General features: G+C 41.0%; 1 protein-coding gene across 3 annotated transcripts in view; it reads right to left on the minus strand.

Moving 5' to 3' along the window:
• Positions 1-25,360, minus strand: part of RGS20 (regulator of G protein signaling 20) — a 105,359-nt gene that overhangs the window by 14,807 nt on the left and 65,192 nt on the right. For all 3 annotated transcript variants that reach the window (XM_032759777.2, XM_032759774.2, XM_032759778.2), the window contains one exon: positions 736-884. In XM_032759777.2, the coding sequence (XP_032615668.2) occupies positions 736-884 (149 nt within the window). The remainder of the gene's footprint in view (positions 1-735; positions 885-25,360) is intronic.

Here is a 25,360-nt window from a genome sequence, read left to right on the forward strand (position 1 = left end):
TTACATAAATTTAGGATGATTTGGTTGCTGAAAGTGGTTCACAAACTTGGCTGGCACTAAGCACTTTTCATATCCGAGATTCCAAAGAGGTAACCTAAAGTTCCCATGATTTTTAGGTGTAAATTATCTCCTTTTCTCCAGACCTTTAACAGCTACTCAAAGGGTCACAGATGTTTTACATTCAAGTCGTTTCTTTCCTTTTTAAAGCAATGACTGTCTGTATGTCTTCCTCTACCCGGTAAGTTACCCTATATTTTAATATTTGTCTCATTTAAAACACATATTTTGACATTTCTCTATAACAAAACAAAATTTATGAAATGGCAGCAGCAGAAGGTAAAATCCAGGCTCCCTCTACTTCATCACCCTAACCTTGAAGACCCATCTTAGATCCTAAGCCTTCATTACCACAGGAGTGCCCCGAGTCCAATTCTTTCTAACCATTTCTGCCCAAATGTTGATAGTCAATCGTGAACCGCCTGAGGTTGTTCTTTAGTTGTTTAACACACGTTGGCCTGATTTGAGGGATCTGAGCATAAACCCCTTGAGAGCTAGACAGATGCAGCCTGTTATTTCTGGGGTGTCCCTCCGTGTCAGGCATATAGTAGTTGCTTAGAAAACACTTATTGAATTAACCATAAGCTGCCACCACTATTCAGGGGTGCCACTTCCCAGTCAGGAGCACATTACACTTCTCAGTCAGGAGTACATTAATTAAAAAGCCCTAAACCTTACCACGAGCAGCTACAACAGCAGCACCAGCAGAAGCAGCATGCGTTGGACCCGCGACTCCCCGCTCCGGGCTGGCCTGGGGCGGCGCCTGGTGCGTCCTGGACGGCGGGCATCTGCCGCTTCCGCATCTCCATCCGCTCTGATCCCATCGGCTGCAAGAGGGAGAGGAACAAAGGGGCGGGAGGGGGTTCCACCGTTATGAAGGCGTAAGCCCAGGGAGTCAGCTGTTTGGATCATTGAAAAGATACAGTGCGACTATATTCAGGTCATCTTTGCTACTTCTTGTAAAATTTAGTGCTTAAGAATCTTAGTATAAATTAATGTATCCAACATGTGATGCTTATCCTCTGCCAAGCATTGAGATACATTCCAGGGATAAACTAGCAGATGGAAGGCCCCTCCTTAGGCGCTCACAGTTAAGTAAAGGAGACAGAGACACACATGCACTGAAGACTCTGCAGTCAGTGCTACGCAGGGCCCTTCCTAGCTCCAGGTATCCCTGTGGCTTGAACCAAAGGGGGACAGGGATGGTGGCAGCTTCATGACGCTGCCTGTGAGGCCAACGCGCAGATACGGGAGGAGGTCAAAATGGGAAGGGCGGCCCGGCTAATACAGCAGGCTGACGAGAGGTCAGAAGAGGAGGGGAGCCCTGGAGGCCAGAGTGGCCGGAGTCACATCTTTCCTAGCTGGGTCACCTTGCAGAAGTGATCGAAACTGGGACGTGGAAGCATTCAGAACCCCGCCTGGTACAGAGTAATTGCTCAATTATTCCCAGGAAGCCAGGCAGGAGAGCCAGACTGTGGACTGCCCAGACCTGTCTTGCCATACCAGGGACGGTCGCCCTCACCTACTTCAGTGGAGGCCAAGCCATATGACAGAAAAGATCTGTGCCCTTCAGCCTCTGCCTGTTGTTGGGGACTCCAAGAATGTGAAAGAAGAGAGATATAAAAGCAGCCTGAGGAGCTAGAAATTGCTAAGCCCATTTTACGTTGGATACTATCACTTGATGGAGCTAATTGCAAGTTAATATCAAGGACACATTAAAGAACCATAAATAGGACTTTGGAATTAATTTCTGGATCTATTATTATATTTCAACATTAGATTTGTCCGTTCCTATTGATTATTACTTAATCCTATACCACTGTACTTTGTTCTAATTATTTTATTCATTTTTATTTTTTAAATTATACTTTAAGTTCTGGGGCACATGTGCAAAACCTGCAGGTTTGTTACATAGGTACGTAGGTATACACGTGCCATAGTGGTTTGCTGCACCCATCAACCCGTCATCTACATTAAGTATTTCTCCTAATGCTATCCCTCCCTTAGTCCCCCACCCCCTGACAGGCCCCAGTGTGTGATGTTCCTCTCCATGTGTCCATGTGTTCTCATTGTTCAACTCCCACTTATGAGCGAGAACATGCAGTGTTTGGTTTTCTGTTCTTGTGTTAGTTTGCTGAGAATGATGGTTTCCAGCTTCATCCGTGTCCCTGCAAAGGACACGAACTCATCCTGTTTTATGGCTGCATAGAATTCCATGGTGTATATGTGCCACATTTTCTTCATCCAGTCTATCATTGATGGGTATTTGGGTTGGTTCCAAGTCTTTGCTACTGTGAACAGTTCTGTAATAAACATGTGTGCATGTGTCTTTATAGTAGAATGATTTCTAATCCTTTGGGTATATACCCAGTAATGGGATTGCTGGACCAAATGGTATTTCTGGTTCTAGATCCTTGAGGAATCATCACACTGTTTTCCACAATGGTTGAACTAATTTACACTCCCACTAACAGTGTAAAAGCATTCCTATTTCTCCACATCCTCTCCGGCATCTGTTGTTACCTGACTTTTTAATCGTTGCCATTCTAACTGGCATGAGATGGTATCTCATTGTGGTTTTGATTTGCATTTCTCTAATGATCAGTGATGATAAGCTTTTTTTCATATGTTTGTTGGCTGCATAAATGTCTTCTTTTGAGAAGTGTCTATTCATATCCTTTGCCCACTTTTTGATGGGGTTTTTTATTTTCTTGTAAATTTGTTTAATTTCCTTGTAGATTCTGGATATTAGCCCTTTGTCAGATGAGTAGATTGCAAAAATTTTCTCCCATTCTGTAGGTTGTCTGTTCACTCTGATGATAGTTTCTTTTGCTGTGCAGAAGTTCTTTATTTTAATTAGATCCCATTTGTCAATTTTTGCTTTTATTGCCATTGCTTTTGGTGTTTTAGTCATGAAGTCTTTGCTCATGCCTATGTCCTGAATGGTATTGCCTGGGTTTTCTTCTAGGGTTTTTATGGTTTTAGGTCTTATATCTAAGTCTTTAATCCATCTTGAGTTAATTTTTGTATAAGTTGTAAGGAAGGGGTCCAATTTCAGTTTTATTTTATTTTATTTTTATGTTTATTTATTTATTTATTTATTTATTATTCTTATACTTTAAGTTCTAGGGTGCATGTGCACAATGTGCAGGTTTGTTACATATGTATACATGTGCCATGTTGGTATGCTTCACCCGTTAACTCGTCATTTACATTAGGTATATCTCCTAATGCTATCCCTCCCCCCTCCCCCCACTCCACGACAGGCCCTGGTGTGTGATGTTCCCCACCCTGTGTCCAAGTGTTCTCATTGTTCAATTCCCACCTATGAGTGAGAGCCCAATTTCAGTTTTCTGCATATGGCTAGTCAGTTTTCCCAACACCATTTATTAAATAGGGAATCCTTTCCCCATTGCTTGTTTTTGTCAGGTTTGTCAAAGATCAGATGGTTGTAGATGTGTGGCGTTATTTCTGAGGCCTCTGTTCTGTTCCATTGGTCTATATATCTGTTTTGGTACCAGTACCATGCTGTTTTGGTTACTGTAGCATTGTAGTATAGGTAGCGTGATGCCTCCAGCTTTGCTCTTTTTGCTTGGGATTGTCTTGGCTATACAAACCCTTTTTTGGTTTCATATGAAATTTAAAGTAGTTTTTTCCTGTGAAGAAAGTCAATGGTAGCTTGATGGGTACAGCATTGAATCTATAAATTACTCTGGGCAGTATGGCCATTTTCAGGATATTGATTCTTCCTATCCATGAGCATAGAATGTTTTTCCATTTGTTTGTGTCCTCTCTTATTTCCTTGAGCAGTGGTTTGTCGTTCTCCTTGAAGAGGTCCTTCACATCCCTTGTAAGTTGTATTTCCAGGTATTTTATTCTCTTTGAAGCAATTGTGAATGGGAATTCACTCATGATTTGGCTCTCTGTTTGTCTGTTTTTGGTGTATAGGAATGCTTGTGATTTTTGCACATTGATTTTGTATCCTGAGACTTTGCTGAAGTTACTTATCAGCTTAAGGAGATTTTGGGCTGAGATGATGAGGTTTTCTAAATATACGATCATGTCATCTGCAAACAGAGACAATTTGACTCTCTCTCTTCCTATTTGAATACCATTTATTTCTTTCTCTTGCCTGATTGCCCTGGCCAGAACTTCCAATACTATGTTGAATAAGAGTGGTGAGAGACGGCATTCTTGTGCCAGTTTTCAAAGGGAATGCTTCCAGCTTTTGTCCATTCAATATGATATTGGTTGTGGGTTTGTCATAAATAGGTCTTACTATTTTGAGATACGTTTCATCAATACCTAGTTTATTGAGAGTTTTTAGCATGAAGGGGTGTTGAATTTTATTGAAGGCCTTTTCTGCATCTATTGAGACAATCATGTGGTTTTTGTCGTTGGTTCTGTTTATGTGATGGATTATATTTATTGATTTGCATATGTTGAACCAGCCTTGCATCCCAGGGATGAAGCCAACTTGATGGTGGTGGATAAGCTTTTTGATGTGCTGCTGGATTCAGTTTGCCAGTATTTTATTGAGGATGTTCGCATTGATGTTCATCAGGGATACTGGCCTGAAATTTTCTTTTTTTGTTGTGTCTCTGCCAGGTTTTGGTATCAGGATGATGCTGGACTCAAAATGAGTTAGGGAGGAGTCCCTCTTTTTCTATTGTTTCTATTGTTTGGAATGGTACCAGCTCCTCTTTGTACCTCTGGTAGAATTAGCCTGTGAATCTGTCTGGTCCTGGGCTTTTTTTTGGTTGGTAGGCTATTAATTACTGCCTCAATTTCAGAACTTGTTATTGTTCTATTCAGGGATTTGACTTCTTCCTGGTTTTGTCTTGGGAGGGTGTATGTGTCCAGGAATTTATCTATTTCTTCTAGATTTTCTAGTTTATTTGTGTAGAGGGGTTTATAATATTCTCTGATAGTAGTTTGTATTTCTGTGGGATCAGTGGTGATATCTGCTTTATAATTTTTTATTGTGTCTATTTGATTCTCCTCTCTTCTCTTCTTTATTAGTCTGGCTAGTGGTCTAGCTATTTTGTTGATCTTTTCAAAAACCAGCTCCTTGATTCACTGATTTTTTGAAGGATTTTTTGGTGTCTCTAACTCCTTCAGTTCTGCTCTGATCTTAGTTGTCTGTTGTCTTCTGCTGGCTTTTGGATTTGTTTGCTCTTGCTCCTCTAGTTCTTTTAATTGTGATGTTGGGTGTCAGTTCTAGATTTTTCTTGCTTTCTCCTTTGGGCATTTAGTGCTATAAATTTCCCTCTAAACACTGCTTTGGCTGTGTCCTAGAGATACTGGTAGGTTGTGTCTTTGTTCTCATTGGTTTCAAAGAACTTATTTATTTTTGCCTTAATTTCATTATTTACTCAGTAGTCATTCAGGAGCAGGTTGTTCAGTTTCCATGCAGTTGCGCAGTTTTGAGTGAGTTTCTTATTCCTGAGTTCTAATTTGATTGCACTTGGCCTGAGAGACTGTTTGTTATGATTTCCGTTCTTTTGCATTTGCTGAGGAGCATTTTACTTTCAATTATGTGGTCAATTTTAGAATAAGTGTGATGTGGTGCTGAGAAGACTGTATATTCTGTTGGTATGGGGTTGAGAGTTCTGCAGATGTGTATTAGGTCTGCGTGGTCCAGAGCTGAGTTCAAGTCCTGAATATCCTTGTTAATTTTCTGTCTCGTTAATCTGTCTAATATTGACAATGGGGTGTAAAAGTCTCCAACTATTATTGTGTGGGAGTCTACGTCTCTTTGTAGGTCTCCAAGAACTTGCTTTATGAATCTGGATGCTTCTGTATTGGGTGCATATATGTTTAGGATAGTTATCTCTTCTTGTTGCATTGATCCCTTTACCATTATATAATGATGCCCTTCTTTGTCTTCTTTGATCATTGTTGGTTTAAAGTCTGTTTTATCAGAGACTAGGATTGCAACCCTTGCTTCTTTTTGCTTTCCATTTGCTTGTAAATATTCCTCCATGCCTTTGAGCCTATGTGTGTCTCTGCACGTGAGATGGGTTTCCTGAATACAGCACACTGTTGGGTCTTGACCTTTAGCCAATTCGCCAGTCTGTGTCTTTTAATTGGGGAATTTAGCCTGTTTACGTTTAAGTTTAATATTGTTATGTGTGAATTTGATCCTGTCATGATGCTAGCTGGTTATCTTGCCCATTAGTTGATGCAGTTTCTTCATAGTGTTGATGGTCTTTACAATTTGGTACGTTTTTATAGTGGCTGGTGCCAGTTTTTCCTTTCTGTGTGTAGTGCGTCCTTCAGGAGCTCTTGTAGGGCAGGCCTGGTGGTGACAAAATCTCTCAGTATTTGCTTGTCTGTAAAAGATTTCATTTATCCTTTGCTTATGAAGCATAGTTTGGCTGGATATGAAATTCTGGGTTGAAAATTCTTTTCTTTAAGAATGTTGAATATTGGACCCCACTCTCTTCTGGCTTGTAGGGTTTCTGCAGAGAGATCTGCTGTTAGTCTGATGGGCTTCCCTTTGTGGGTAATCCGACCTTTCTCTCTGGCTGCCCTTAACATTTTTTCCTTCATTTCAACCTTGGTGAATCTGATGATTATGAGCCTTGGGTTGCTCTTTTCGAGGAGTATCTTTGTGGTGTTCTGTGTATTTCCTGAGTTTGAATGTTGGCCTGTCTTGCTAGGTTGGGGAAGTTCTCCCAGATAATATCCTGAAGAGTGTTTTCCAACTTGGTTCCATTCTCCCCATCAGTTTCAGGTACACCAATCAAATGTAGATTTGGTCTTTCTCCTAGTCCCATATTTCTTGGAGGCTTCATTGATTCCTTTTCATTCGTTTTTCTCTAATCTTGTCTTCACACTTTATTTCATTAAATTGGTCTTTAATCTCTGATATCCTTTCTTCCGCTTGATCAATTTGGCTATTGATACTTGTGTATGCTTCATGAAGTTCTTGTGCTGTGTTTTTCAGCTACATCAGGTCATTTATGTTCTTCTCTAAAACGGTTATTCTAGATAACAATTCCTCTAACCTTTTTTCAAGGTTCTTAGCTTCCTTTCACTGGGTTAGAACATGCTCCTTTAGCTCAGAGGAGTTTATTACCCACCTTCTGAAGCCTCCTTCTGTCAATGCGTCAAACTAATTCTCTGTCCAGTTTTGTTCCCTTGCTGGCGAGGAGTTGTGATCTTTTGGAGTAGAAGAGACATTCTGGTTTTTGGAATTTTCAGCCTTTTTGCACTGGTTTTTCCTCATCTTCATGGATTTATCTACCTTTGGTTTTTGATGTTGGTGATCTTTGGATGGGGTTTCTGTGTGGACGTCCTTTTTGTTGATGTTAATGCTATTCCTTTTGTCTGTTAGCTTTCCTTCTAACAGGCCCCTCTGCTGCAGGTCTGCTGGAGTTTACTGGAGGTCCATGCCAGATCCTGTTTGCCAGGGTATCACTAGCAAAGGCTGCAGAACAGCTGCCTGTTCCTTCCTCTGGAAGCTTCGTCCCAGAGGGGCACCCACCAGATGCCAGTTGGAGCTCTCCTGTATGAGATGTCTGTCGACCCCTGATGGGAGGTGTCTCCCAGTCCGGAGGCACAGGGGTCAGGGACCCACCTGAGGAGGCAGTATGTCCCTTAGCAGAGATCAAGCACTATGCTGGGAGATCTGCTGCTCTCTTCAGAGCCGCCAGGCAGTAAGTCTGCTGAAGCTGCTCCCATAGTCGCCCCTTCCTCCAGGTGCTTTGTCCCAGGGAGATGGGAGTTTTATCTATAAGCCCCTGACTGGGGCTGCTGCCTTTCTTTCAGAGATGCCGTATCCAGAGAGGAGGAATCTAGAGATACAGTCTGGCTACAGCGACTTTGCTAAGCTGCAGTGTGCTCCGCCTACTTTGAACTTCCTGGTGGCTTTGTTTACACTGTGAGGTGAAAACCGCCTACTCAAGCCTCAGTAATGGTGGATGCCCCTCCCCCTACCAAGCTCAAGCGTCCCAGGTCAACTTCAGACTTCTGTGCTGGCAGCGAGGATTTCAAGCCATTGGATCTTAGCTTGCTGGGCTCCGTGGGGGTGGGATCCACTGAGCTAGACCACTTGGCTCCCTGGCTTCAGCCCCCTTTCCAGGACCGTGAACAGTTCTGTCTCGCTGGCATTCCATGCGACACTGGTGTATGGAAAACACTCCTGCAGCTAGCTTGGTGTCTGCCCAAATGGCCACCCAGTTTTGTGTTAAGGGCAGCCAGAGAGAAAGGTCGGGTTACCCACAAAGGGAAGCCCATCAGACTAACAGCAGATCTCTCTGCAGAAACCCTACAAGCCAGAAGAGAGTGGGGTCCAATATTCAACATTCTTAAAGAAAAGAATTTTCAACCCAGAATTTTGTATCCAGCCAAACTATGCTTCATAAGCAAAGGAGAAATGAAATCCTTTACAGACAAGCAAATGCTGAGAGATTTTGTCACCACCAGGGCCCTGGTGGTATAGACACCAGAGGAAATCTTCTGGTCTGTAGGTTGCAAAGCCTGTGGGAAAAGAGTACTATCTGGGTCAGAGTGCTCTGTCCCTCATGGCACAGTTTCTCATGGCTTCCCTTGGCTGGGGGAGGGAGTTCCCTGACCCCTTGCACTTCCCGAGTGAGGCGACACCCCACGCTGCTTCTGCTCACCCTCCGTGGGCTGCACCCACTGTCTAACCAGTCCCAATGAGATGAGCTGGATACCTCAGTTGGAAATGCAGAAATCACCCACCTTCTGCATTGATCTACTGGGAGCTACAGACCAGAGCTGTTCCTATTCAGCCAGTTTGCTGGCCACATGTTTTTTTTTTTTGTTTTTTTTTTAACAGAGTTTTGCTCTTGTTGCCCAGGCTGGAGTGCAATGGTATGATCTTGGCTCACTGCAACCTCCGCCTCTCAGGTTCAAACGATTTTCCTGTCTCAGCCTCCTGAGTAGCTGGGATTACAGGTGCCCACCACCACACCCAGCTAATTTTTGTATTTTTAGTAGAGATGGGGTTTCACCATGTTGGCCAGGCTGGTCTCAAACTCCTGACCTCGTGATCTGCCCACCTTGGCCTCTCAAAGTGCTGGGATTAGAGGCGTGAGCCACTGCACCTGGCCTTAATTAGTCTCGCATGTAAGTTTCAGGACCACAAGAAAGACCCATCAAAGGGCTTTACTGTTTTTTCTTCTTTCATCCACTGTGAAAACAATGCTCCCAACATACCCAGAGACCACCCACAGTGCTCTGCTGGGGTTACTGAGCTGGTGTGGCTCACTTAGCCAAAAGGTAGAGGCAGAGGCACGCAGTCAGCCACAGTCATGCTTTATGGGTACCACAGGGAGACAACTTCGAAGGCAGAAACTCTGGGCTCAAGTGACTCCAGGGATCACCTCTTCACCTCACCTGTGGAGGAGACAGCCTAACCATGGTTTCACTTCATTCACTCAATTCAGGGTACTGAGGCCTCAGGACAAGCCAGCACAATCTCCAAACCAAGATGTTTTGAACAACAGATGCTCCAGGTAACTATTATTTCCTACGAGATATTGATGCAACTTGCCTCATTAAAAAAACATATTCCTTGGGAGGCCAAAGCAGGCAGATCACTTGAGGTCAGGACTTCAAGACCAGCCTGGCCAACATGGTGAAACCCTGTCTCTACCAAAACTACAAAAAAAATTAGCTGATTGTGGTGGCACACACTTGTAATCTCAGCTACTTGGGAGGCTGAGGCAGGAGAATCACTTGAATCCCAGAGGCAGAGGTTGCAGTGAGCTGAGATCGTGCCATTGCACTCCAGCCTCGACAACAGTGAGACTCTGTCAAAAAACAAAAAACGAAAAACCAAACCATATCCTAATTAATTTCTAGGAGTAGGAAGGACCGTGACATGGTGCTGTCCCAAGGTCTCAGGGGAGTCCTGTTCCAACATCTTGGCCACACTGGGTCTTCCCAATCAGTCCATTGAAATATCTATTCACTTAAATCCTCTCTTACATGTGGGGTAAGGGTCTCTTCAAACAGGTCTTGCACATTTTTGATAGGTTTACTCCTGAATATTTTGTAGGATGATTTTTGCTGCTGTCATAAATGATATCTTCCCCTAGTACCCAACTGTGTTTTCTAAGTATTTTCTAAGATATTTTAGCATATAGGAAGGCTAAGAATACTATATTGAATTCTCTTATAGTTCCAGTAATTTTTCTGTTGATTCTTTAACTAGATGATCATACTGTCTCTACATGATCACACTAGTCTCTTTGCTTCCTGTACCTTTTTAAGGTATCTGTTCTTACCCTGGTCTTATTTCATTGGCCAGGAAGTTGAGTAAATATTGAAAAGTAGCAATAGTACTAGGCACCTTTGTCTTCCTCAAGACTTTCTTTAATGAGCAGACTGTTAGTGTTTTGCTGACATGTATGCTATGTGTTGGAGGTTTCTGGAAGATAACATTTCAAGTTAAGCAGGCTTTCTTTCACTATTTACATGGTATAAAATAAGTTGTGCTAACTTACTAACATTAAAAAAATTTTTTAATTTTAACTGTCTAGCCCTATGTCATAAGCTAACATATTTGATTTGTTTATACACACCTATCTGTTTGTAAATATCTGGAAGAATTTTAATGACTGAGTGAGCTAACTCTTAGAGAACATCATATGGTTTCTTAGGACCAAATATAGCCATTAGAAGTCAAACGTAAATTCTATCAAAGTCTGTTATTAAACATTTTTTTTGATATGTAGTTTTGCTCTTGTCACCCAGGCTGGAGTGCAATGGTGCGATCTTGGCTCACTGCAACCTCCACCTTTTGGGTTCAAGCAATTCTCCTGCTTCAGCCTCCCTAGTAGCTGGAATTACAGGCGCCTGCCACCACATCCAGCTAATTTTTGTATTTTTAGTAGAGATGGGGGCCAGGCTGATCTTGAACTCCTAACCTTAGGTTATCCGCCCGCCTCAGCCTCCCAAAGTGCTGGGATTACAGGCATGAGCCACTGTGCCTGGCCTGTTCTTATACATTTTAAAAAAAAATTTTTGAGACTGGAGAGCTCTGGAATTGTATACATTTTTAAAAACAGCTTTATTCCCACCGGGCGCGGTGGCTCACGCCTGTAATCCCAGCACTTTGGGAGGCAGAGGCGGGAGGATCACGAGGTCAGGAGATCGAGACCATCCTGGCTAACAGTGAAACCCCGTCTCTACTAAAAATACAAAAAATTAGCCGGGCATGGTGGCGGGCGCCTGTAGTCCCAGCTACTTGGGAGGCTGAGGCAGGAGAATGGCGTGAACCCGGGAGGCGGAGCTTGCAGTGAGCCGAGATTGCGCCACTGCACTCCAGCCTGGGCGACAGAGCGAGACTCCGTCTCAAAAAAAAAAAAAAAAAAAACAGCTTTATTGAGGTCTAACAGACATCCAATAAACTGCACATGTTTAAGGTATATAATTTGATAAGTTTTGATATATATACCTGGGAAGCCATCATCACAATCAAGATGGTGAACACATCCTCACCCTCAAAAGTTTTCTGAAAACCCTGCCTCTTGAGAATTTCTCTTTTGTTCCTTCCCTCTTACGCCTCTGCCTTGGGTGCTGACTGATCTGCTTTCTCTCTATATCCATTAATTTGCATTTCTTGATTTTTATATAAAGGGAACCATACAACAGCTTTTATTTTGGTCTGGTTTCCTTCGCGTAGCATAATTGTTTTGAGATTGTTGCATATATCAATAAGTCATTCCTTTTTATTCCTGAGCAGGGTTCCAGTGTATGGATGTACTACTATTTGTTTATCCATTCACCTATTGATGGACTTAGACCTTTTTGATGGTTGCTGAAAAGATTAGATATATAAGACATTGTCTTCTTTCGAACATGAAAATCTTTTTTTTTTTTTGAGACGGAGTTTTACTCTTGTTGCCCAGGCTGGAGTGCAATGGTGCGATCTCAGCTTACCGCGACCTCTGCCTCCCGGGTTCAAGCAATTCTCCTGCCTCAGCCTCCCGAATAGCTGGGATTACAGGCATGTGCCACCACACCCGGCTAATTTTGTATTTTCAGTAGAGATGGGGTTTCTCCATTTTGGTCAGGCTGGTCTCGAACTCCTGACCTCAGGTGATCTTCCTGCCTCAGCCTCCCAAAGTGTTGGGATTACACGTGTGAGCCACCGCACCCTGGCGAGCATGAAAGTCTTTTATCAGACTAAATTAGAAGAGACTATTATTAAGACTGTATTCATGTTTACTGCACTATAATTTTGACATTTTAAATCATTTAAAGATTCAGTAAGTAAGTGTACAGAAATACATGCTATTCCTGGAAAAGCTTACTAACAATCTCTCATCTCTGTGTACAAAAAAATTCTAAATTAATGGGAATGGCTTTCACTCCCTTGCTAAATGTTGGAGTGTTTGGTGGTGGGAGTGATCATTTATACCATACCCTGCTGTCTGTGGAGAAATGCAAGAGCCTGAGGGGAACTAAAAGTGTTAATAAAACATGAATATTAAAAAGAAGCAAATGTTGATTTGATAATTATTGAAGTTGACTAACACACAGGGTTTGTTATACTATCCTCTCTACATATTTGTGTGGTTGGAAATTTCCTTTATGAAGTTTTTAAAATGTTGAATTCTTTTAGATTAAAAAAATCTATTTAGATGAGCATATCACTTTCCTCCTTTGAATAGTTAATGAAGTGAATTAACGCATTTCTTGATGTTGAGTCACCGTTACCTTACTAAGCAAACTCTTCTCAGGTCTAAAAGATAATTATTCTTTTATTATACTGCTGATATAAATGCTACCTATTTACAAGATTGTAAAAATATGCCATCAATGTATATATTAATTCCACTAGTCTTTTCAGACATCGATATAGGATCTAATTAGCCAAACCAGCTTCATACATCTTCTCCTTTGTCTTCATCATATGTGTGGGAGAACTCTATGCACATATCATTTCCATTTGTCGTTTCTAAATAACATGGAATCAATGCTTTTTGACAGTGCTCTTCTCTCCTTTTTTAGTCTGTCTTTGGCAGAGAATGCTGGGCATCATTTTGCTGTCCTTTGGGATGACCATGTAAGTCACACACATCATCCCCCAGGTACTGGCTGCCTTCCCCTGACGGTCCTAGGGCTCAGAACTTAGAGGAATGTGAAATAATTGTTAGCAACCTCATATGCTAACATGTATGGGATTTCAAAAGCAGCCTGAGGGCTGGACATAGTGCCTCATGCCTGTAATCCCAGCACTTTAGGAGGATGAGGCAGGTGGATCGCTTGAGCTCAGGAGTTTGAGACCAGCCTGGGCAACATGGAGAAACCCCATCTCTGCACAAAAATATAAAAATTAGCTGGGTATGGTGGCGCGCGCCTGTAATCCCAGCTACTCGGTCGGGGGGCTAAGGTGAGAAGATCGTTTGAGCCCAGGAGGTTGAGGCTGCAGTGAGCTGTGATTCCGCCACTGCCTCTAGCCTGGGTGACCGAGTGAGACCTTGTCTCAAAAAAAAAAAAAAAAAAAAAAAAAAACGCCCCAAAAAACAAAAAGAGCATCTTGAGGAAATGGGAATAATACAGGTTGATAGCTCATTAAACATTTCAGATCTCAATCAAGAGACAATCCTCAAACAAGGCTTTTCCAAATTCCTAGGAACTCGACATTTAAGAGGACTTTCAAAATTCAACTAAAAGCCAGGGCAAACTCTTTTGATCACAATCTTTTAGTATTTTGGAATTGAAACCAGTAATTAGTTTTTAAAAAAGTTTTAACCTAACTAATTATCTCAGAGAGGCCCTTTCTTTCTTTCTTTCTTTCCTTTTCTTTCTTTCTTTTCTTTTCTTTCTTTCTTTCTTCTTTCTTTCTTTTTCTTTCTCTCTCTTTCTTTCGTTCTTTCTTTTCTTTCTTTCTTTCTTTTTTTGAGATGGAGTCTTGCTCTGTCACCCAGGCTGGAGTGCAGTGGTGCAATCTCGGCTCACTGTAACCTCCACTTCTTGGGTTCAAGTGATTCTCCTGCCTCAGCCTCCCAGAGCAGCTGGGATTACAGGCGCCCACCACCACACCTGGCTAATTTTTGTATTTTTAGTAGAGACGGGTTTCACCATGTTGGCCAGGCTGGTGTCGAATTCCTGACCTCAAGTGATCCGCCTGTCTCAGCCTCCCAAAGTGCTGGGATTAGAAGTGTGAGCCACCATGTCCAACCCAGAGAAGTTCTTTCTTATTTTCTGGTAAACACACTTGGTAGCCAGATTCCATTAACAGTTATTTATTTTCACTATAGTTCCCAAATCCTGAAGATAGCCATTACTGAATTACACATTGGGAATACGATGAAACACAAAGTATTGTGTTTAAAAAAAAAAAATCTTATCTCTTAAGGCCTAAGACTCAAGTTCCTGTTCCAGAAAGATATAGAATCATAGATGAGCTCCTGATGAAGGAGAACCAAGAATCCAAAAATACATAAATTCAAAGCCTTCTTCAAAAACCCTAAGAAGCAGGATCCTACCATCAGGGGATAGTTTAGGGCCTTGAAAGAGTTAGACAATAATATAAGAAAATTCGAGAGGACACATTCTCCTGGAGGAGACTCAAATCCCAAATCCATTTTCTTTTTTGTTTTTTGAGACAGGATCTCACTCTGTTGCCCAGGCTGCAGTACAGTGGTGTGAACATGGCTCACTGTAGCTTCAACCTCCTGAGTTCAAGCAATCCTCCTATCCAAGTCTCCCAAGTAGCAGGAACCACAGGTGTGTGCCACCATACCCAGCTAATTAAAATTTTTTTTTCATAGAGGTAGGATCTCACTATGTCTCAAACTCCTGGGCTCAAGTGATGCTCCTGCCTCAGCGTCCCGAAGTGCTGAGATTACAAGTGTGAGCCACTGAGCCCGGCCTACTTTTGCTTTAATAAACCTTGGCTCTTGAAGTATTTTTTCTTTGGGCAGTATGGCTGGGTGGATCATGGCTCCCACAGGGCCTCCATTAGTGACATCTTTGTCAGAACACAGTGCTACTAGATTACTCCTTAGTACTAGCTGTTTCCTGCTTTAGACACTGACCTTGAATATCTTACTTCGTTTTAACTTCTTTTTTTTTTTTGAGACTGAGTTTTGCTCTTGTTGCCCAGGCTGGAGTGCAATGGCGCGATCTCAGCTCACTGGAACCTCCACCTCCTGGGTTCAAGTGATTCTCCTGCCTCAGCCTCCTGAGTAGCTGGGATTACAGGCATGTGCCACCATGCCCAGCTAATTTTGTATTTTCACTCCTGACCTCAGGTGATCTGCCCACCTTGGCCTCCCAAAATGCTGGGATTACAGGCATGAGCCACCACATCCAGCCATTTTGTTTTAACTTCTAACTTTGTTGTCCTGCACAGAATCTTGCCCTGCTGGGAACCCCGCCGCAGGCCTCACCATTACCCTACCCAAACTCTGGTTCATATTTTTTTTTTTACTTCTCTGGTTTCTGTGTCTTGCTGATCCATTCCACCCATCACTTCCATCCAGAAAGCTATTGTGAATGTTACAGAGAAGCTAAAGACTACAGCTTGAAATATCTGACTGCAAATTCAGGATGGGATTGGGACTCTGGGCAAGCTGGGGCAATGATCTCACTTTGATCACTGACTCTGTTCCAAGCAAAAGCAATGACAGATAAGAAAAGTCTAAAAACATGTAGTTGAGTTCAAAACCAAGATAAATATACCTCCAACCAGAAACGCAATGGCAATGTAAATCAATAGGCAGAGTCGAAGCAGTGGGCCTGCTTGGCTGTAGGTCCAAGTAATAGGCAGAGGCAACGTCAGTCCAGAAGCTAAAAGGGACTAAAATTGCTCCAGGTTAAATGTGGGGTTGGAGTTGCAGTCAGTGCTTTAAAAGTTGAGAAGAATCTCCTCTTCCTTATGAAGGAAGCTTATAAAAAATATCAACTGTAGCTGACCTCTGCTGAGGCTAGATGTGGAATATGGGAGCATATAGACATCTCTATGGTCCAGAATGAGCTGGAACTGCTGGTTCTGAAATCTGCCATATTCACAATATCACGTGGGCAGAAATTCTGAATTGTCATCATAACATCTGGCTCTTAGTAGGTTGCCCAGATGTTCAGTGAAGGAAATCTTAATGTTTCTAGGTGGAGATAAGTAAAAACTAATGAGGACAGAAAAAAGATCAATAACAAAAAAGAATGAAACAATTGCTTTAAAATGAACTTGCAGCTGGGCATGGTGGCTCATGCCTATTATCCCAGTGCTTTGGGAGGCAGAGGTAGGAGGATTGCTTGAGGCCAGGAGTTTAAGACCAGCCTGAGCAACATAGTAAGCCCCATCTCTACAAAAAAATTAAAAAACTAGGTCAGGCACTGTGGCTCACGCCCGTAATCCTAGCACTTTGGGAGGCCAAGATGGGTAGATCACTTGAGGTCAGGAGTTCGAGACCAGCCTGGCCAACATGGTGAAACCCTGTCTGTACTAAAAATACAAAAATTAGCCAGGCGTGGTGGTGCACCTGTAATCCCAGCTATCTGGGAGGCTGAGGCAGGAGAATCTCTTGAACCCGGGAGGCAGAGGTTGCTGTGAGCCAACATGCACCACTGCACTTCAGCCTGGGTGACAGAGCAAGACTCTGTCTCAAAAAAAATAAAAAATAAAAAAATCAGCTGGGTCTGATGGCACATGTCTGTAGTCCTAGCTACTCAGGAGGCAGAGGTTGGAGGAATGCTTGAGCCCAGGAGGTCAAGGCTGCAGTGAACTACGATCATTCCAAAGCAAGACACTCACAAAAAAAAAAAAAAAGTACTTGCAAACTAAAATTCCAAAACATGTGAAGAAAGACAGTCATTAAAATCACCCACTGAAATATGAATTTAATGTTATAGAAGAAAATGAAAAATAAAGTTGAGATGCTCAAATAATAATGAAAAAATCATTTACATTTAAAATGTCAAAAAATAGGAAACTAAAACAAATAGAAATAAAATAAGAACAGGTAGTCACGAAAAAGAATCAACTAGAAAGTTTCAAGGATATTAGAAAATAGTACTGAAGGACTAATTTAGAATGTTCAGAAAGACTAAGAGATAAAAAGACGAGGCGCATCATCAGCAGGTTGGTTCCAGAATGGCTACGTGAGGGATGTAGACTCTCTCTCCAGCAAAATATAATCATATAACTAGTGAGTTATTAAAAAACAATCATTTAAAGTCTCCGGAAATTTTTTTTTTTTTGAGACAGAGTTGCAGTGGCGTGATTTTGGCTCACTGCAACCTCTGCCTCCAGGGCTCCAGTGATCCTCCTGCCTCAGCTCCCCAAGTAGCTGGGACTACAGGCACACACCACCATGCCAGGCTAATTTATATATTTTTTGTAAAGATGGGGTCTCAGTATGTTGCCCAGGCTGGTCTCAAACTCTTGAGTTCAGGCAACCTGCCTTCCTTGGCCTCCCAAAGTGCTAGGATAACAAATGTGAGCTACCAGGCCAGGCCTAATATTTTTTAAAGAAGAAACTCTATACATATATTTCTGCTCTTATTTCTTTTCTTAGCTTCTTTAAAAGACATAGATTGGCCAGGTTTGGTGGCTCATGCCTGTAATCCCAGCACTTTGGAAGGATTTTATATAAAGCAGTAATTATAACAGTATGTTATTGGATTTGTAATACATATACACCTTAATATGTATAGCAGTAGTAGCCACAAAACAGTAGGGAGAGAAAGGAGCTATATATAAGAGAAAAGTTTCTATATTTTACTAGAATTAAGGTAGTATACATCTAAAGTTGATTCTGATACATTAAGGTATTACAAGCATTATAGAGGCCATTAAGAAATTACCTCAGGGCCAGGCACATTTTCTCATGCCTGAAATCCCAGCACTTTGGGAGGTCAAGGAAGGAGGATCACTTGAGACCAGGAGTTCAAGACCAGCCTGGACAACATAGTGAAACTCCATCTCTACAAAAACTTTAAAAAATTAGCTGGCATGAGGGTGCACACACGTAGTCCTAGCTACTTGGGAGGCAGAGGCAGGAGGACTGTTGAGCCCAGGAGTTTGAGGCTGCAGTGAGCTATGATTGTACCACTGCACTCCAGCCTGTGTGACAAAGTGACACCCTGTCTCAAAGAAAGATTAAAAATTAAAATTAAAAAATATACACATACAGTGAAAAAATTACTAAAGAAGTAAAATGGTACACTAGAAAATATCAACATAAAACAAAGGAAGTTATTAAGGGAGGAAAAGAGAACAGAGTAGTCACGAAATATATAGAAAGTGAAAAGAAAAACACAAAGGTAAATCTAAATGGATCAATGACAATGTGAAAAATGTGTGGATTAAACAATCCAGTCAAAAGATAGAGATTGCCAGAATGATTACAAACATAATCTAACTATATGCTGCCTACAAGAGACATACTTTAGATTCAAAAATGCAAATAGATAGAAAGTAAAAGGATGGAAAAATATATATCTGGCAACAGCAACCATAAGAGAGCTGGAGTGGCTCTAATAATAGCAAATAAAATACTATTAAACACAAAATGTTACTAGAGATTAATAGGGACATTTTATAATGATAAAAGAGCTAATGTCTCAGGAAGATATAACAATTATAAATATATATACACCTAATAACAGAACCACAAAAATACATAAAGCAAAAACTAACAGAATTGAAGGGAAAAACCGACAATTCAACGATAACAGTAATAAAGTTCAATACCTTGCTTTCAATAATGGACAGAACAACTAGATAGAAGATCAACAAGCATATGAATAGAGGACATCAGGACACTATAAACTAACTACACCTAACAGACATCTATAGAGCACTCCACCTGCATCAGTGGAATACATATTCTTCTCAAATACACATAAAAATTCTCCAGGATAGACCATATAATAGGCCATAAAACAGCCTCAATAGATTTAAAATCATTATTATAATACAAAGTACGTTTTCCAAAGACAATGGAATAGAAAATAGAAATAGAAAAATACAATAGAGAAAATTCATGAAACCAAAAGTTAGTTATTTGAAAAGATCAACAAAATTGACAAACCTTAGCTAGTTGACGAAGAAAAATGAAGACTCAAATTACCAAAATCAGGAATGAAAGATGGGAAATTACTACTGATCTTACAGAAATAAAAAGAACGATAATGGAATACTATGAACAACTGTATGCCAACTAATTAGAAAACTTAGATGAAATGGAAAAAATCCTGGAAAGTCATAAACTAACAAAATTAACTAAAGAAGAAAAAAGTCTAAATGGACCTTTAACAAGTAAAGAGATTGAGTTAGTTATTTTAAAAAATCCCACAAAAGAAAACCCAGATCTGTTCAGGCTGGTGTATTAAAAAAAAAAAAAAAAAAAAAAAGCTCAGCTCAGATCAAGTTGGTTTCATTGGTGAATTCTACCAAACATTTAGTAAAGAAGGACTACCAGTTCTTCTTCAAAAACTGTTCCAAAAAATGGAAGGGGAGTGAATACTTCCCAACTTATTCTCTGAGACCAGTATTACTCTGATACCAAAACCAAATAAAGACACCGTAATCATCTTTTATGAATACAGTTGCAAAACTCTTAAAATACTAGCAAACCGAATCTAGCAACATGTAAAAAAGGATTATATGCCATGACTAAGTAGAATTTAATGTAAGAATGCAAGGTTAGTTTAACATAAAAAATAAACATAATAGCCATATCAATAAAATAGTGGACAAAAATCATAATAGACTGAGAAAAATTATTTTGTCAGCCACAGTGGCTCACACCTGTTATCCCAGCACTTTGGGATAACCCCATTTGGGAGGCCAAGGTGGGTGGATCACCTGAGGTCAGGAGTTCAAGACCAGCCTGGCCAACATGGTGAAACCCTATCTCTACTAAAAAATACAAAAATTAGCCAGGCATGATGGCATGTGCCTGTAATCCCAGCTACCCAGGAGACTGAGGCAGGAGAATAGCTTGAGCCCAGGAACTGGAGGTTGCAGTGAGCTGAAATTGCACCACTGCACTCCAGCCTGGGCAACAGAGTGAGACTGCCCATCTCAAAAAGAAAAATTATTTGACAAAATCTAATGCATTTCATGATAAATAATATTCAACAAAATAGGCATATAAGGAAGCTTCTTAAACCTGACCAAAGGCACCCATAACATACCTATATCTAAGATCATATTAAACACTGAAAGACTGATGGCTTTCTCTCTAAGATCAGAAATAAGAAAAAAAATCTACTTTTACCACTTCTATTCATACTACGTTGGAAGCTCCAGCCTGGGCAATAAGGCAAGAAAAATAAATAAAAAGCATTCGAATTGAAAAGGAAGTAAAACTATCTCTATATCTCTATTTGCAAATGACATGATCTTGCTTATTTAAAAATCTTAAGAATTCCACTGAAAACAAACAAAAAAATGATTAGAACTAATAAATGAGTTCAGCAAAGTTACAGGATACAATATTAACAAACAAAAATCAATTATATTTCTGTACACTAGTGGTGAACATTCTGGAAGTGATATAAGAAAATAATTCCAATAATAGTATCAAAAGAATAAAATAATTAGGAATAAATTTAATAAAGGAATTATAAGATTTATACACTGGAAACCACAAAACGATTGTTGAAAGTAAAGAATATCTAAATAGGTCTGGGCATGATGGCTCACGTCTATAATCCCAGCACTTTGGGAGGCTGAGGTGGGTGGATCACTTGAGCCCAGGAGTTTAAGATCAGCCTAGGCAACAGGGTGAAACACCTTCTCTACTAAAAATACAAAAAATTAGCCAGGCATGGTGGTGTGTGCCTGTAGTTCCAGCTACTCAGGAAGCTGAAGTGGGAGGATCACATAGCCCAGAAGTTGAGGCTGCAGTGAGCAAAGATCACACCACTGTGCTCCAGTCTGGGAAAAAAAAAAAAAAAAAAAAAAAAAAAAAAAAAAAAAAAAAAAAAAATCTAAGTAAGTGGAAAGACATCCCATATTTATAAAATATAAGACTTAATGCTGTTAGGATGGCAACATTCCTCAAATTAATGTACAGCTTCAATGCAATCCCTATCAAAATCCCAGGTGCCTGTTTTGTTTTCTTTTTAGCGATAGGGTCTTGCTATGTTGCCCAGGCTGGACAACATAACACCTGGGCTCAGGTGATCCTCCTGCCTCAGTCTCCTGAATAGCTCAGGAGAGCTACTTGGACAAAAAGGCCAAGCCAATTCAAAATGGGAAAGAACAGTCTTTTCAACAAATGGTGCTGACGGTAGTGAATATCCACATGCAAAAGAATAAAGTAAGACCCTTACCTTACACCATACGCACAGATTAACTCAAGTGGATCTAAATCTAAGAGCTAAAACTGTAAAATGCTTAGAAGAAAACACAACAGTAAATCTTCATGACCTTCAGTTAAGCAATGATTTCTTACACATGACACCAAAAACATAAGTAATAAAAGAGAAGATTGATAAGTGGGACTTAATAAAAATTAACAATTTTTATAGCTGAGTGCAGTGGCTCATGCCTGTAATTCCAGCACTTTGGGAGGCCTAGGAGAGTGGATCACTTGAGGTCAGGAGTTCAAGACCAGTCAACATGGTAAAACCTCGTATCTGCTAAAAATACAAAAATTAGCCATGTTTGATGGTATGTGCCTGTAATCCCAGCTACTTGGGAGGCTGAGGCACGAGAATCGTTTGAACCCAGGAGGTGAAGGTTGCAGTGAGCCAAGATTGCACCACTGCATTCCAGCCTGGGCAACAGGGCAAGACTAATTCAAAAAAAGAAAAAGAAAAAGAAAAAATGTTATGCTTCAAATGACACCAGACCAGCACGACCAACATGGTGAAACCCTGTCTCTACCAAAAAAATATACAAAAATAAGCCGGGCCTGGTGGCACGCACCTGTAATCCCAGCTACTCAGGAGGCTGAGGCAGGAGAATCTCTTGAACCTGGGAGGCGGAGGTTGCAGTGAGCCGAGATTGCGCCATTGCACTCCAGCCTGGGTGACGGAGCAAGAATCTGTCTCAAAAAAAAAAAAAAAAAAAAAAGTGAAAAGAAAAGACAACCCACAGAGTGGGAAAAAATATTTGGAAGTCACATATCAGGTAAGAGACTTGTATCCAGGATGTATAAAGAACTCTTACAACTTAAGAAAAAGGAGAGAAAACCCAATTTAAAAATGGAGAAAGGATTTGACTAGATGTTTCAAATGGCCAATATACACATGAAAAGATGATTAACATAATCAGTCATTAGGGAAATAAAGTCTCTACCACAATGAAATACTATTTTATTCCTACTAGGATGAGTAAAATAAAAGTAGACAATTAGTGTTAAGATGTGAAGAAATTAGAATCCTCATATGCTACATGTGAGAATGTAAAATGAGTTGGCCACTTTGGAAAACGGTTTGACAGGTCCTCAAAATGTTAAACATGAAGTTTCCAAATGACCCAGCAATTCTACTCCTATATATGCCCAGAAAACTGAAAACACATGTCCACACAAAAACTTATAAACAAATGCTGTTTGTTTATTGTTGTAAACATTAAACATAATGGTCATAAAGTGGAAAAACACAAATATCAACTGATGGATGAACAAAACATGATACGTCCATACAAGGCAATATTTATTCAGCTATGAAAAGGAATGAAGTACTGGATCCTGCTACAACATGGATGAACCTTGAAAATATGTTAAGTGAAGGCTGGGCATGGTGGCTCATGCCTGTAATCCTAGCACTTTGGGAAGCTGAGGCAGGTAGATCATTTGAGGTCAGGAGTTCGAGACCAGCCTGACCAGCATAGTGAAACCCATCTCTACTAAAAATACAAAAAATTAGCTGGGTGTGGTGGTGGGCACCTGTAGTCCCAGCTACTCAGAGGCTGAGGCAAGAGAATTGCTTGAGCCCGGGAGGCAGAGGTTGCAGCAAGCTGAGATTGCGCCATTGTACTTCGGCCTGGGCAACAAGAGCAAAAAAAAAAAAAAAAAAAAAAGAAAATGGGTTAAGCGAACGAAGGCAGACACAAAAGGCTACATAATGTATGATTCCATTTATAAGAAATTTTCAGACTAGGCAAATCCATAGAGACTGGAAGTAAATTAGTGGTTGCCAGGGGATGGGGTAAGGGGAATGAGGAGTGACTGCTAGTGGGTGTGGATTTCTTTTCAGAATTATGAAAATATTCAGGAATTAGATAGTGGTGATTGTTGCACAACTTTATGACTGTGCTAAAAACTACTGAACCGTATATTTTAAAATAGTGAGCCTTATGGTATATGATTTATATGACAATTTTATAAAAAGGAATGCAGTACTCATACATGCTATGGCATGACTAAGTCTTAAAAACGTTCTGTTAATTGAAGGAATCAAGACCCAAAAGTCCACATGTTGTATAATACTTGTACATGAAATGCCCAGAACAGGTATGTCTAGAGAGACAGAAAGTAGAATAGTGGTTGCCTAGGGTTGGGAGCAGGGAGAGAGAACGGAGAATGTCTACTAATGGGTACAAGGTTTCTTTTGATGAAAATGTCCTAAATTAGATTATGATGATGGCTACACAACTCTGTAAGTATACTAAAAACTACTGATTGTGATTGACTGAGGCAGAGGAGACAGAGTCAGTCTCTGTCGCCCAGACTGGAGTGCAGTGGTGTGATCATAGCTCACTGCAGTCTCCAACTGCTGGGCTCAAGTGATCCTCCTGCCTTGGCTTCCCAAAGTGCTGGGACAACAGGTATGAACCACTGTGCCTGGCCTGTGCTCTTCAAATGAGTAAACTTTATGGTATGTAAATTTTATCTCAATGCACTTTAAAGGTAAAAGAGTAAGGGAGTGTAGATTTACCAGTTTCAATGTACAATTAACAGGAGTTTAATATAAGGAAAATGGAGATAATGATGGGAAAATAACAGCTAAAAAGAAAGTAGGAGGCCAGGCATGATGGCTCATGCCTGTAATCCCTGCACTTCGGGAGGCTGAGGCAGGCAGATCACCTGAGGTCAGGAGTTCCAGACCAGCCTGGCCAACATGGTGAAACCCTGTCTCTACTGAAAATACAAAAAATTAGTCAGGTGTGGTGGCATGTGCCTGTAATCCCAGCTACTCAGGAGGCTGAGGCAGGAGAATCACTTGAACCTGGGAGGCAGAGGTTGCAATGAGCTGAGATCGCACCACTGCACTCCAGCCTGGGGAACAAGAGTGAAATTCCATCTCAAAAAAAAAAAAAAAAAAACCAACCAAACAAAAAGAAAGTAGGTGTTCTGAGAATTTCCAAAACAAAAAAACACAGATCCTCAGTGCTATAGACTGAATGTTTATGTCTACCACAAAATTCATTAATTGAAGCCCCAAGGTGATGATATTTGGAAGTGGGGCCCTAGGGAGTGATTAGGTCATGAGAATGGGGCCTTTATGAAAGGGATTCGTGTCCTTATGAAAGAGGCTTCACAGAGCTCTCTCCCTCTTTATCCACTCTGTGAGGGTGCGGTGAGAAGAGTTCCTGGTTTCTGGCAACCAGGAAGCAGCCCTCACCAGACACCTATCTGCCAGTGCCTTGATCTTGGACTTCCCAGCCTCCAGAACTGTGAGAAACAAATTTCGTCGTTTGAGCCACCCAGCCTATGGAATTCTGTTATAGCAACATGAATTGACTAGACACTCAGAAAGTCTCTTTCTTTACAAAGCAGGACACATAAACAAAAATCCACTACTAGAAATACCATGGTAAACTTTAAAACATCAGGAATTGACAGATAAGAAGCTACCAGAGAAAAAAGTTTCCTACAAAAGAATGATAATTAGGCCAACAACCATACTTCTCTTCAGCAACAACAGATCCCAGAAGAAAACAGATAATATCTTCCTCTGAGATAAGACTCAGAGAGCTTATCTCTCACAGACTGTTGCAAAAAAATTATTAAAGCATATTTTACCAAGAAAAGTAGATCCCAAGGGGAAGTATGGAATTCAAGAAACAATAGTAACTCTAGAATTTGATAAAATATGTCAGTAAATTTAATTAAGTACTGTCTGCAAAGATGGGTCTTAGGCTGGGCTCAGTGGCTCATGCCTGTAATCCCAGCACTCTGGGAGGCTGAGGCAGAGGGATCACTTGAGGTCAGGAGTTCAAGACCACCCTGGGCAACACAGTGAAACCTTGTCTCTACGAAAAATAAAAAAATTAGGGGGACTTTGTGGTACATGCCTGTAGTCCCAGCTCCTTAGGAGGTTGAGGTGGGAGGATCCCTTGAGCCCAGGAGGTGGAGACTGCAGTGAGCTGTGGTCACACCACTGCAGTTAGCGTGGGCAACAGAGTGAG

This window comes from Hylobates moloch, unplaced genomic scaffold, assembly GCF_009828535.3.
Source record: "Hylobates moloch isolate HMO894 unplaced genomic scaffold, HMol_V3 SCAFFOLD_9, whole genome shotgun sequence".
In the NCBI taxonomy this organism is placed as follows: Eukaryota; Metazoa; Chordata; class Mammalia; order Primates; family Hylobatidae; genus Hylobates; species Hylobates moloch.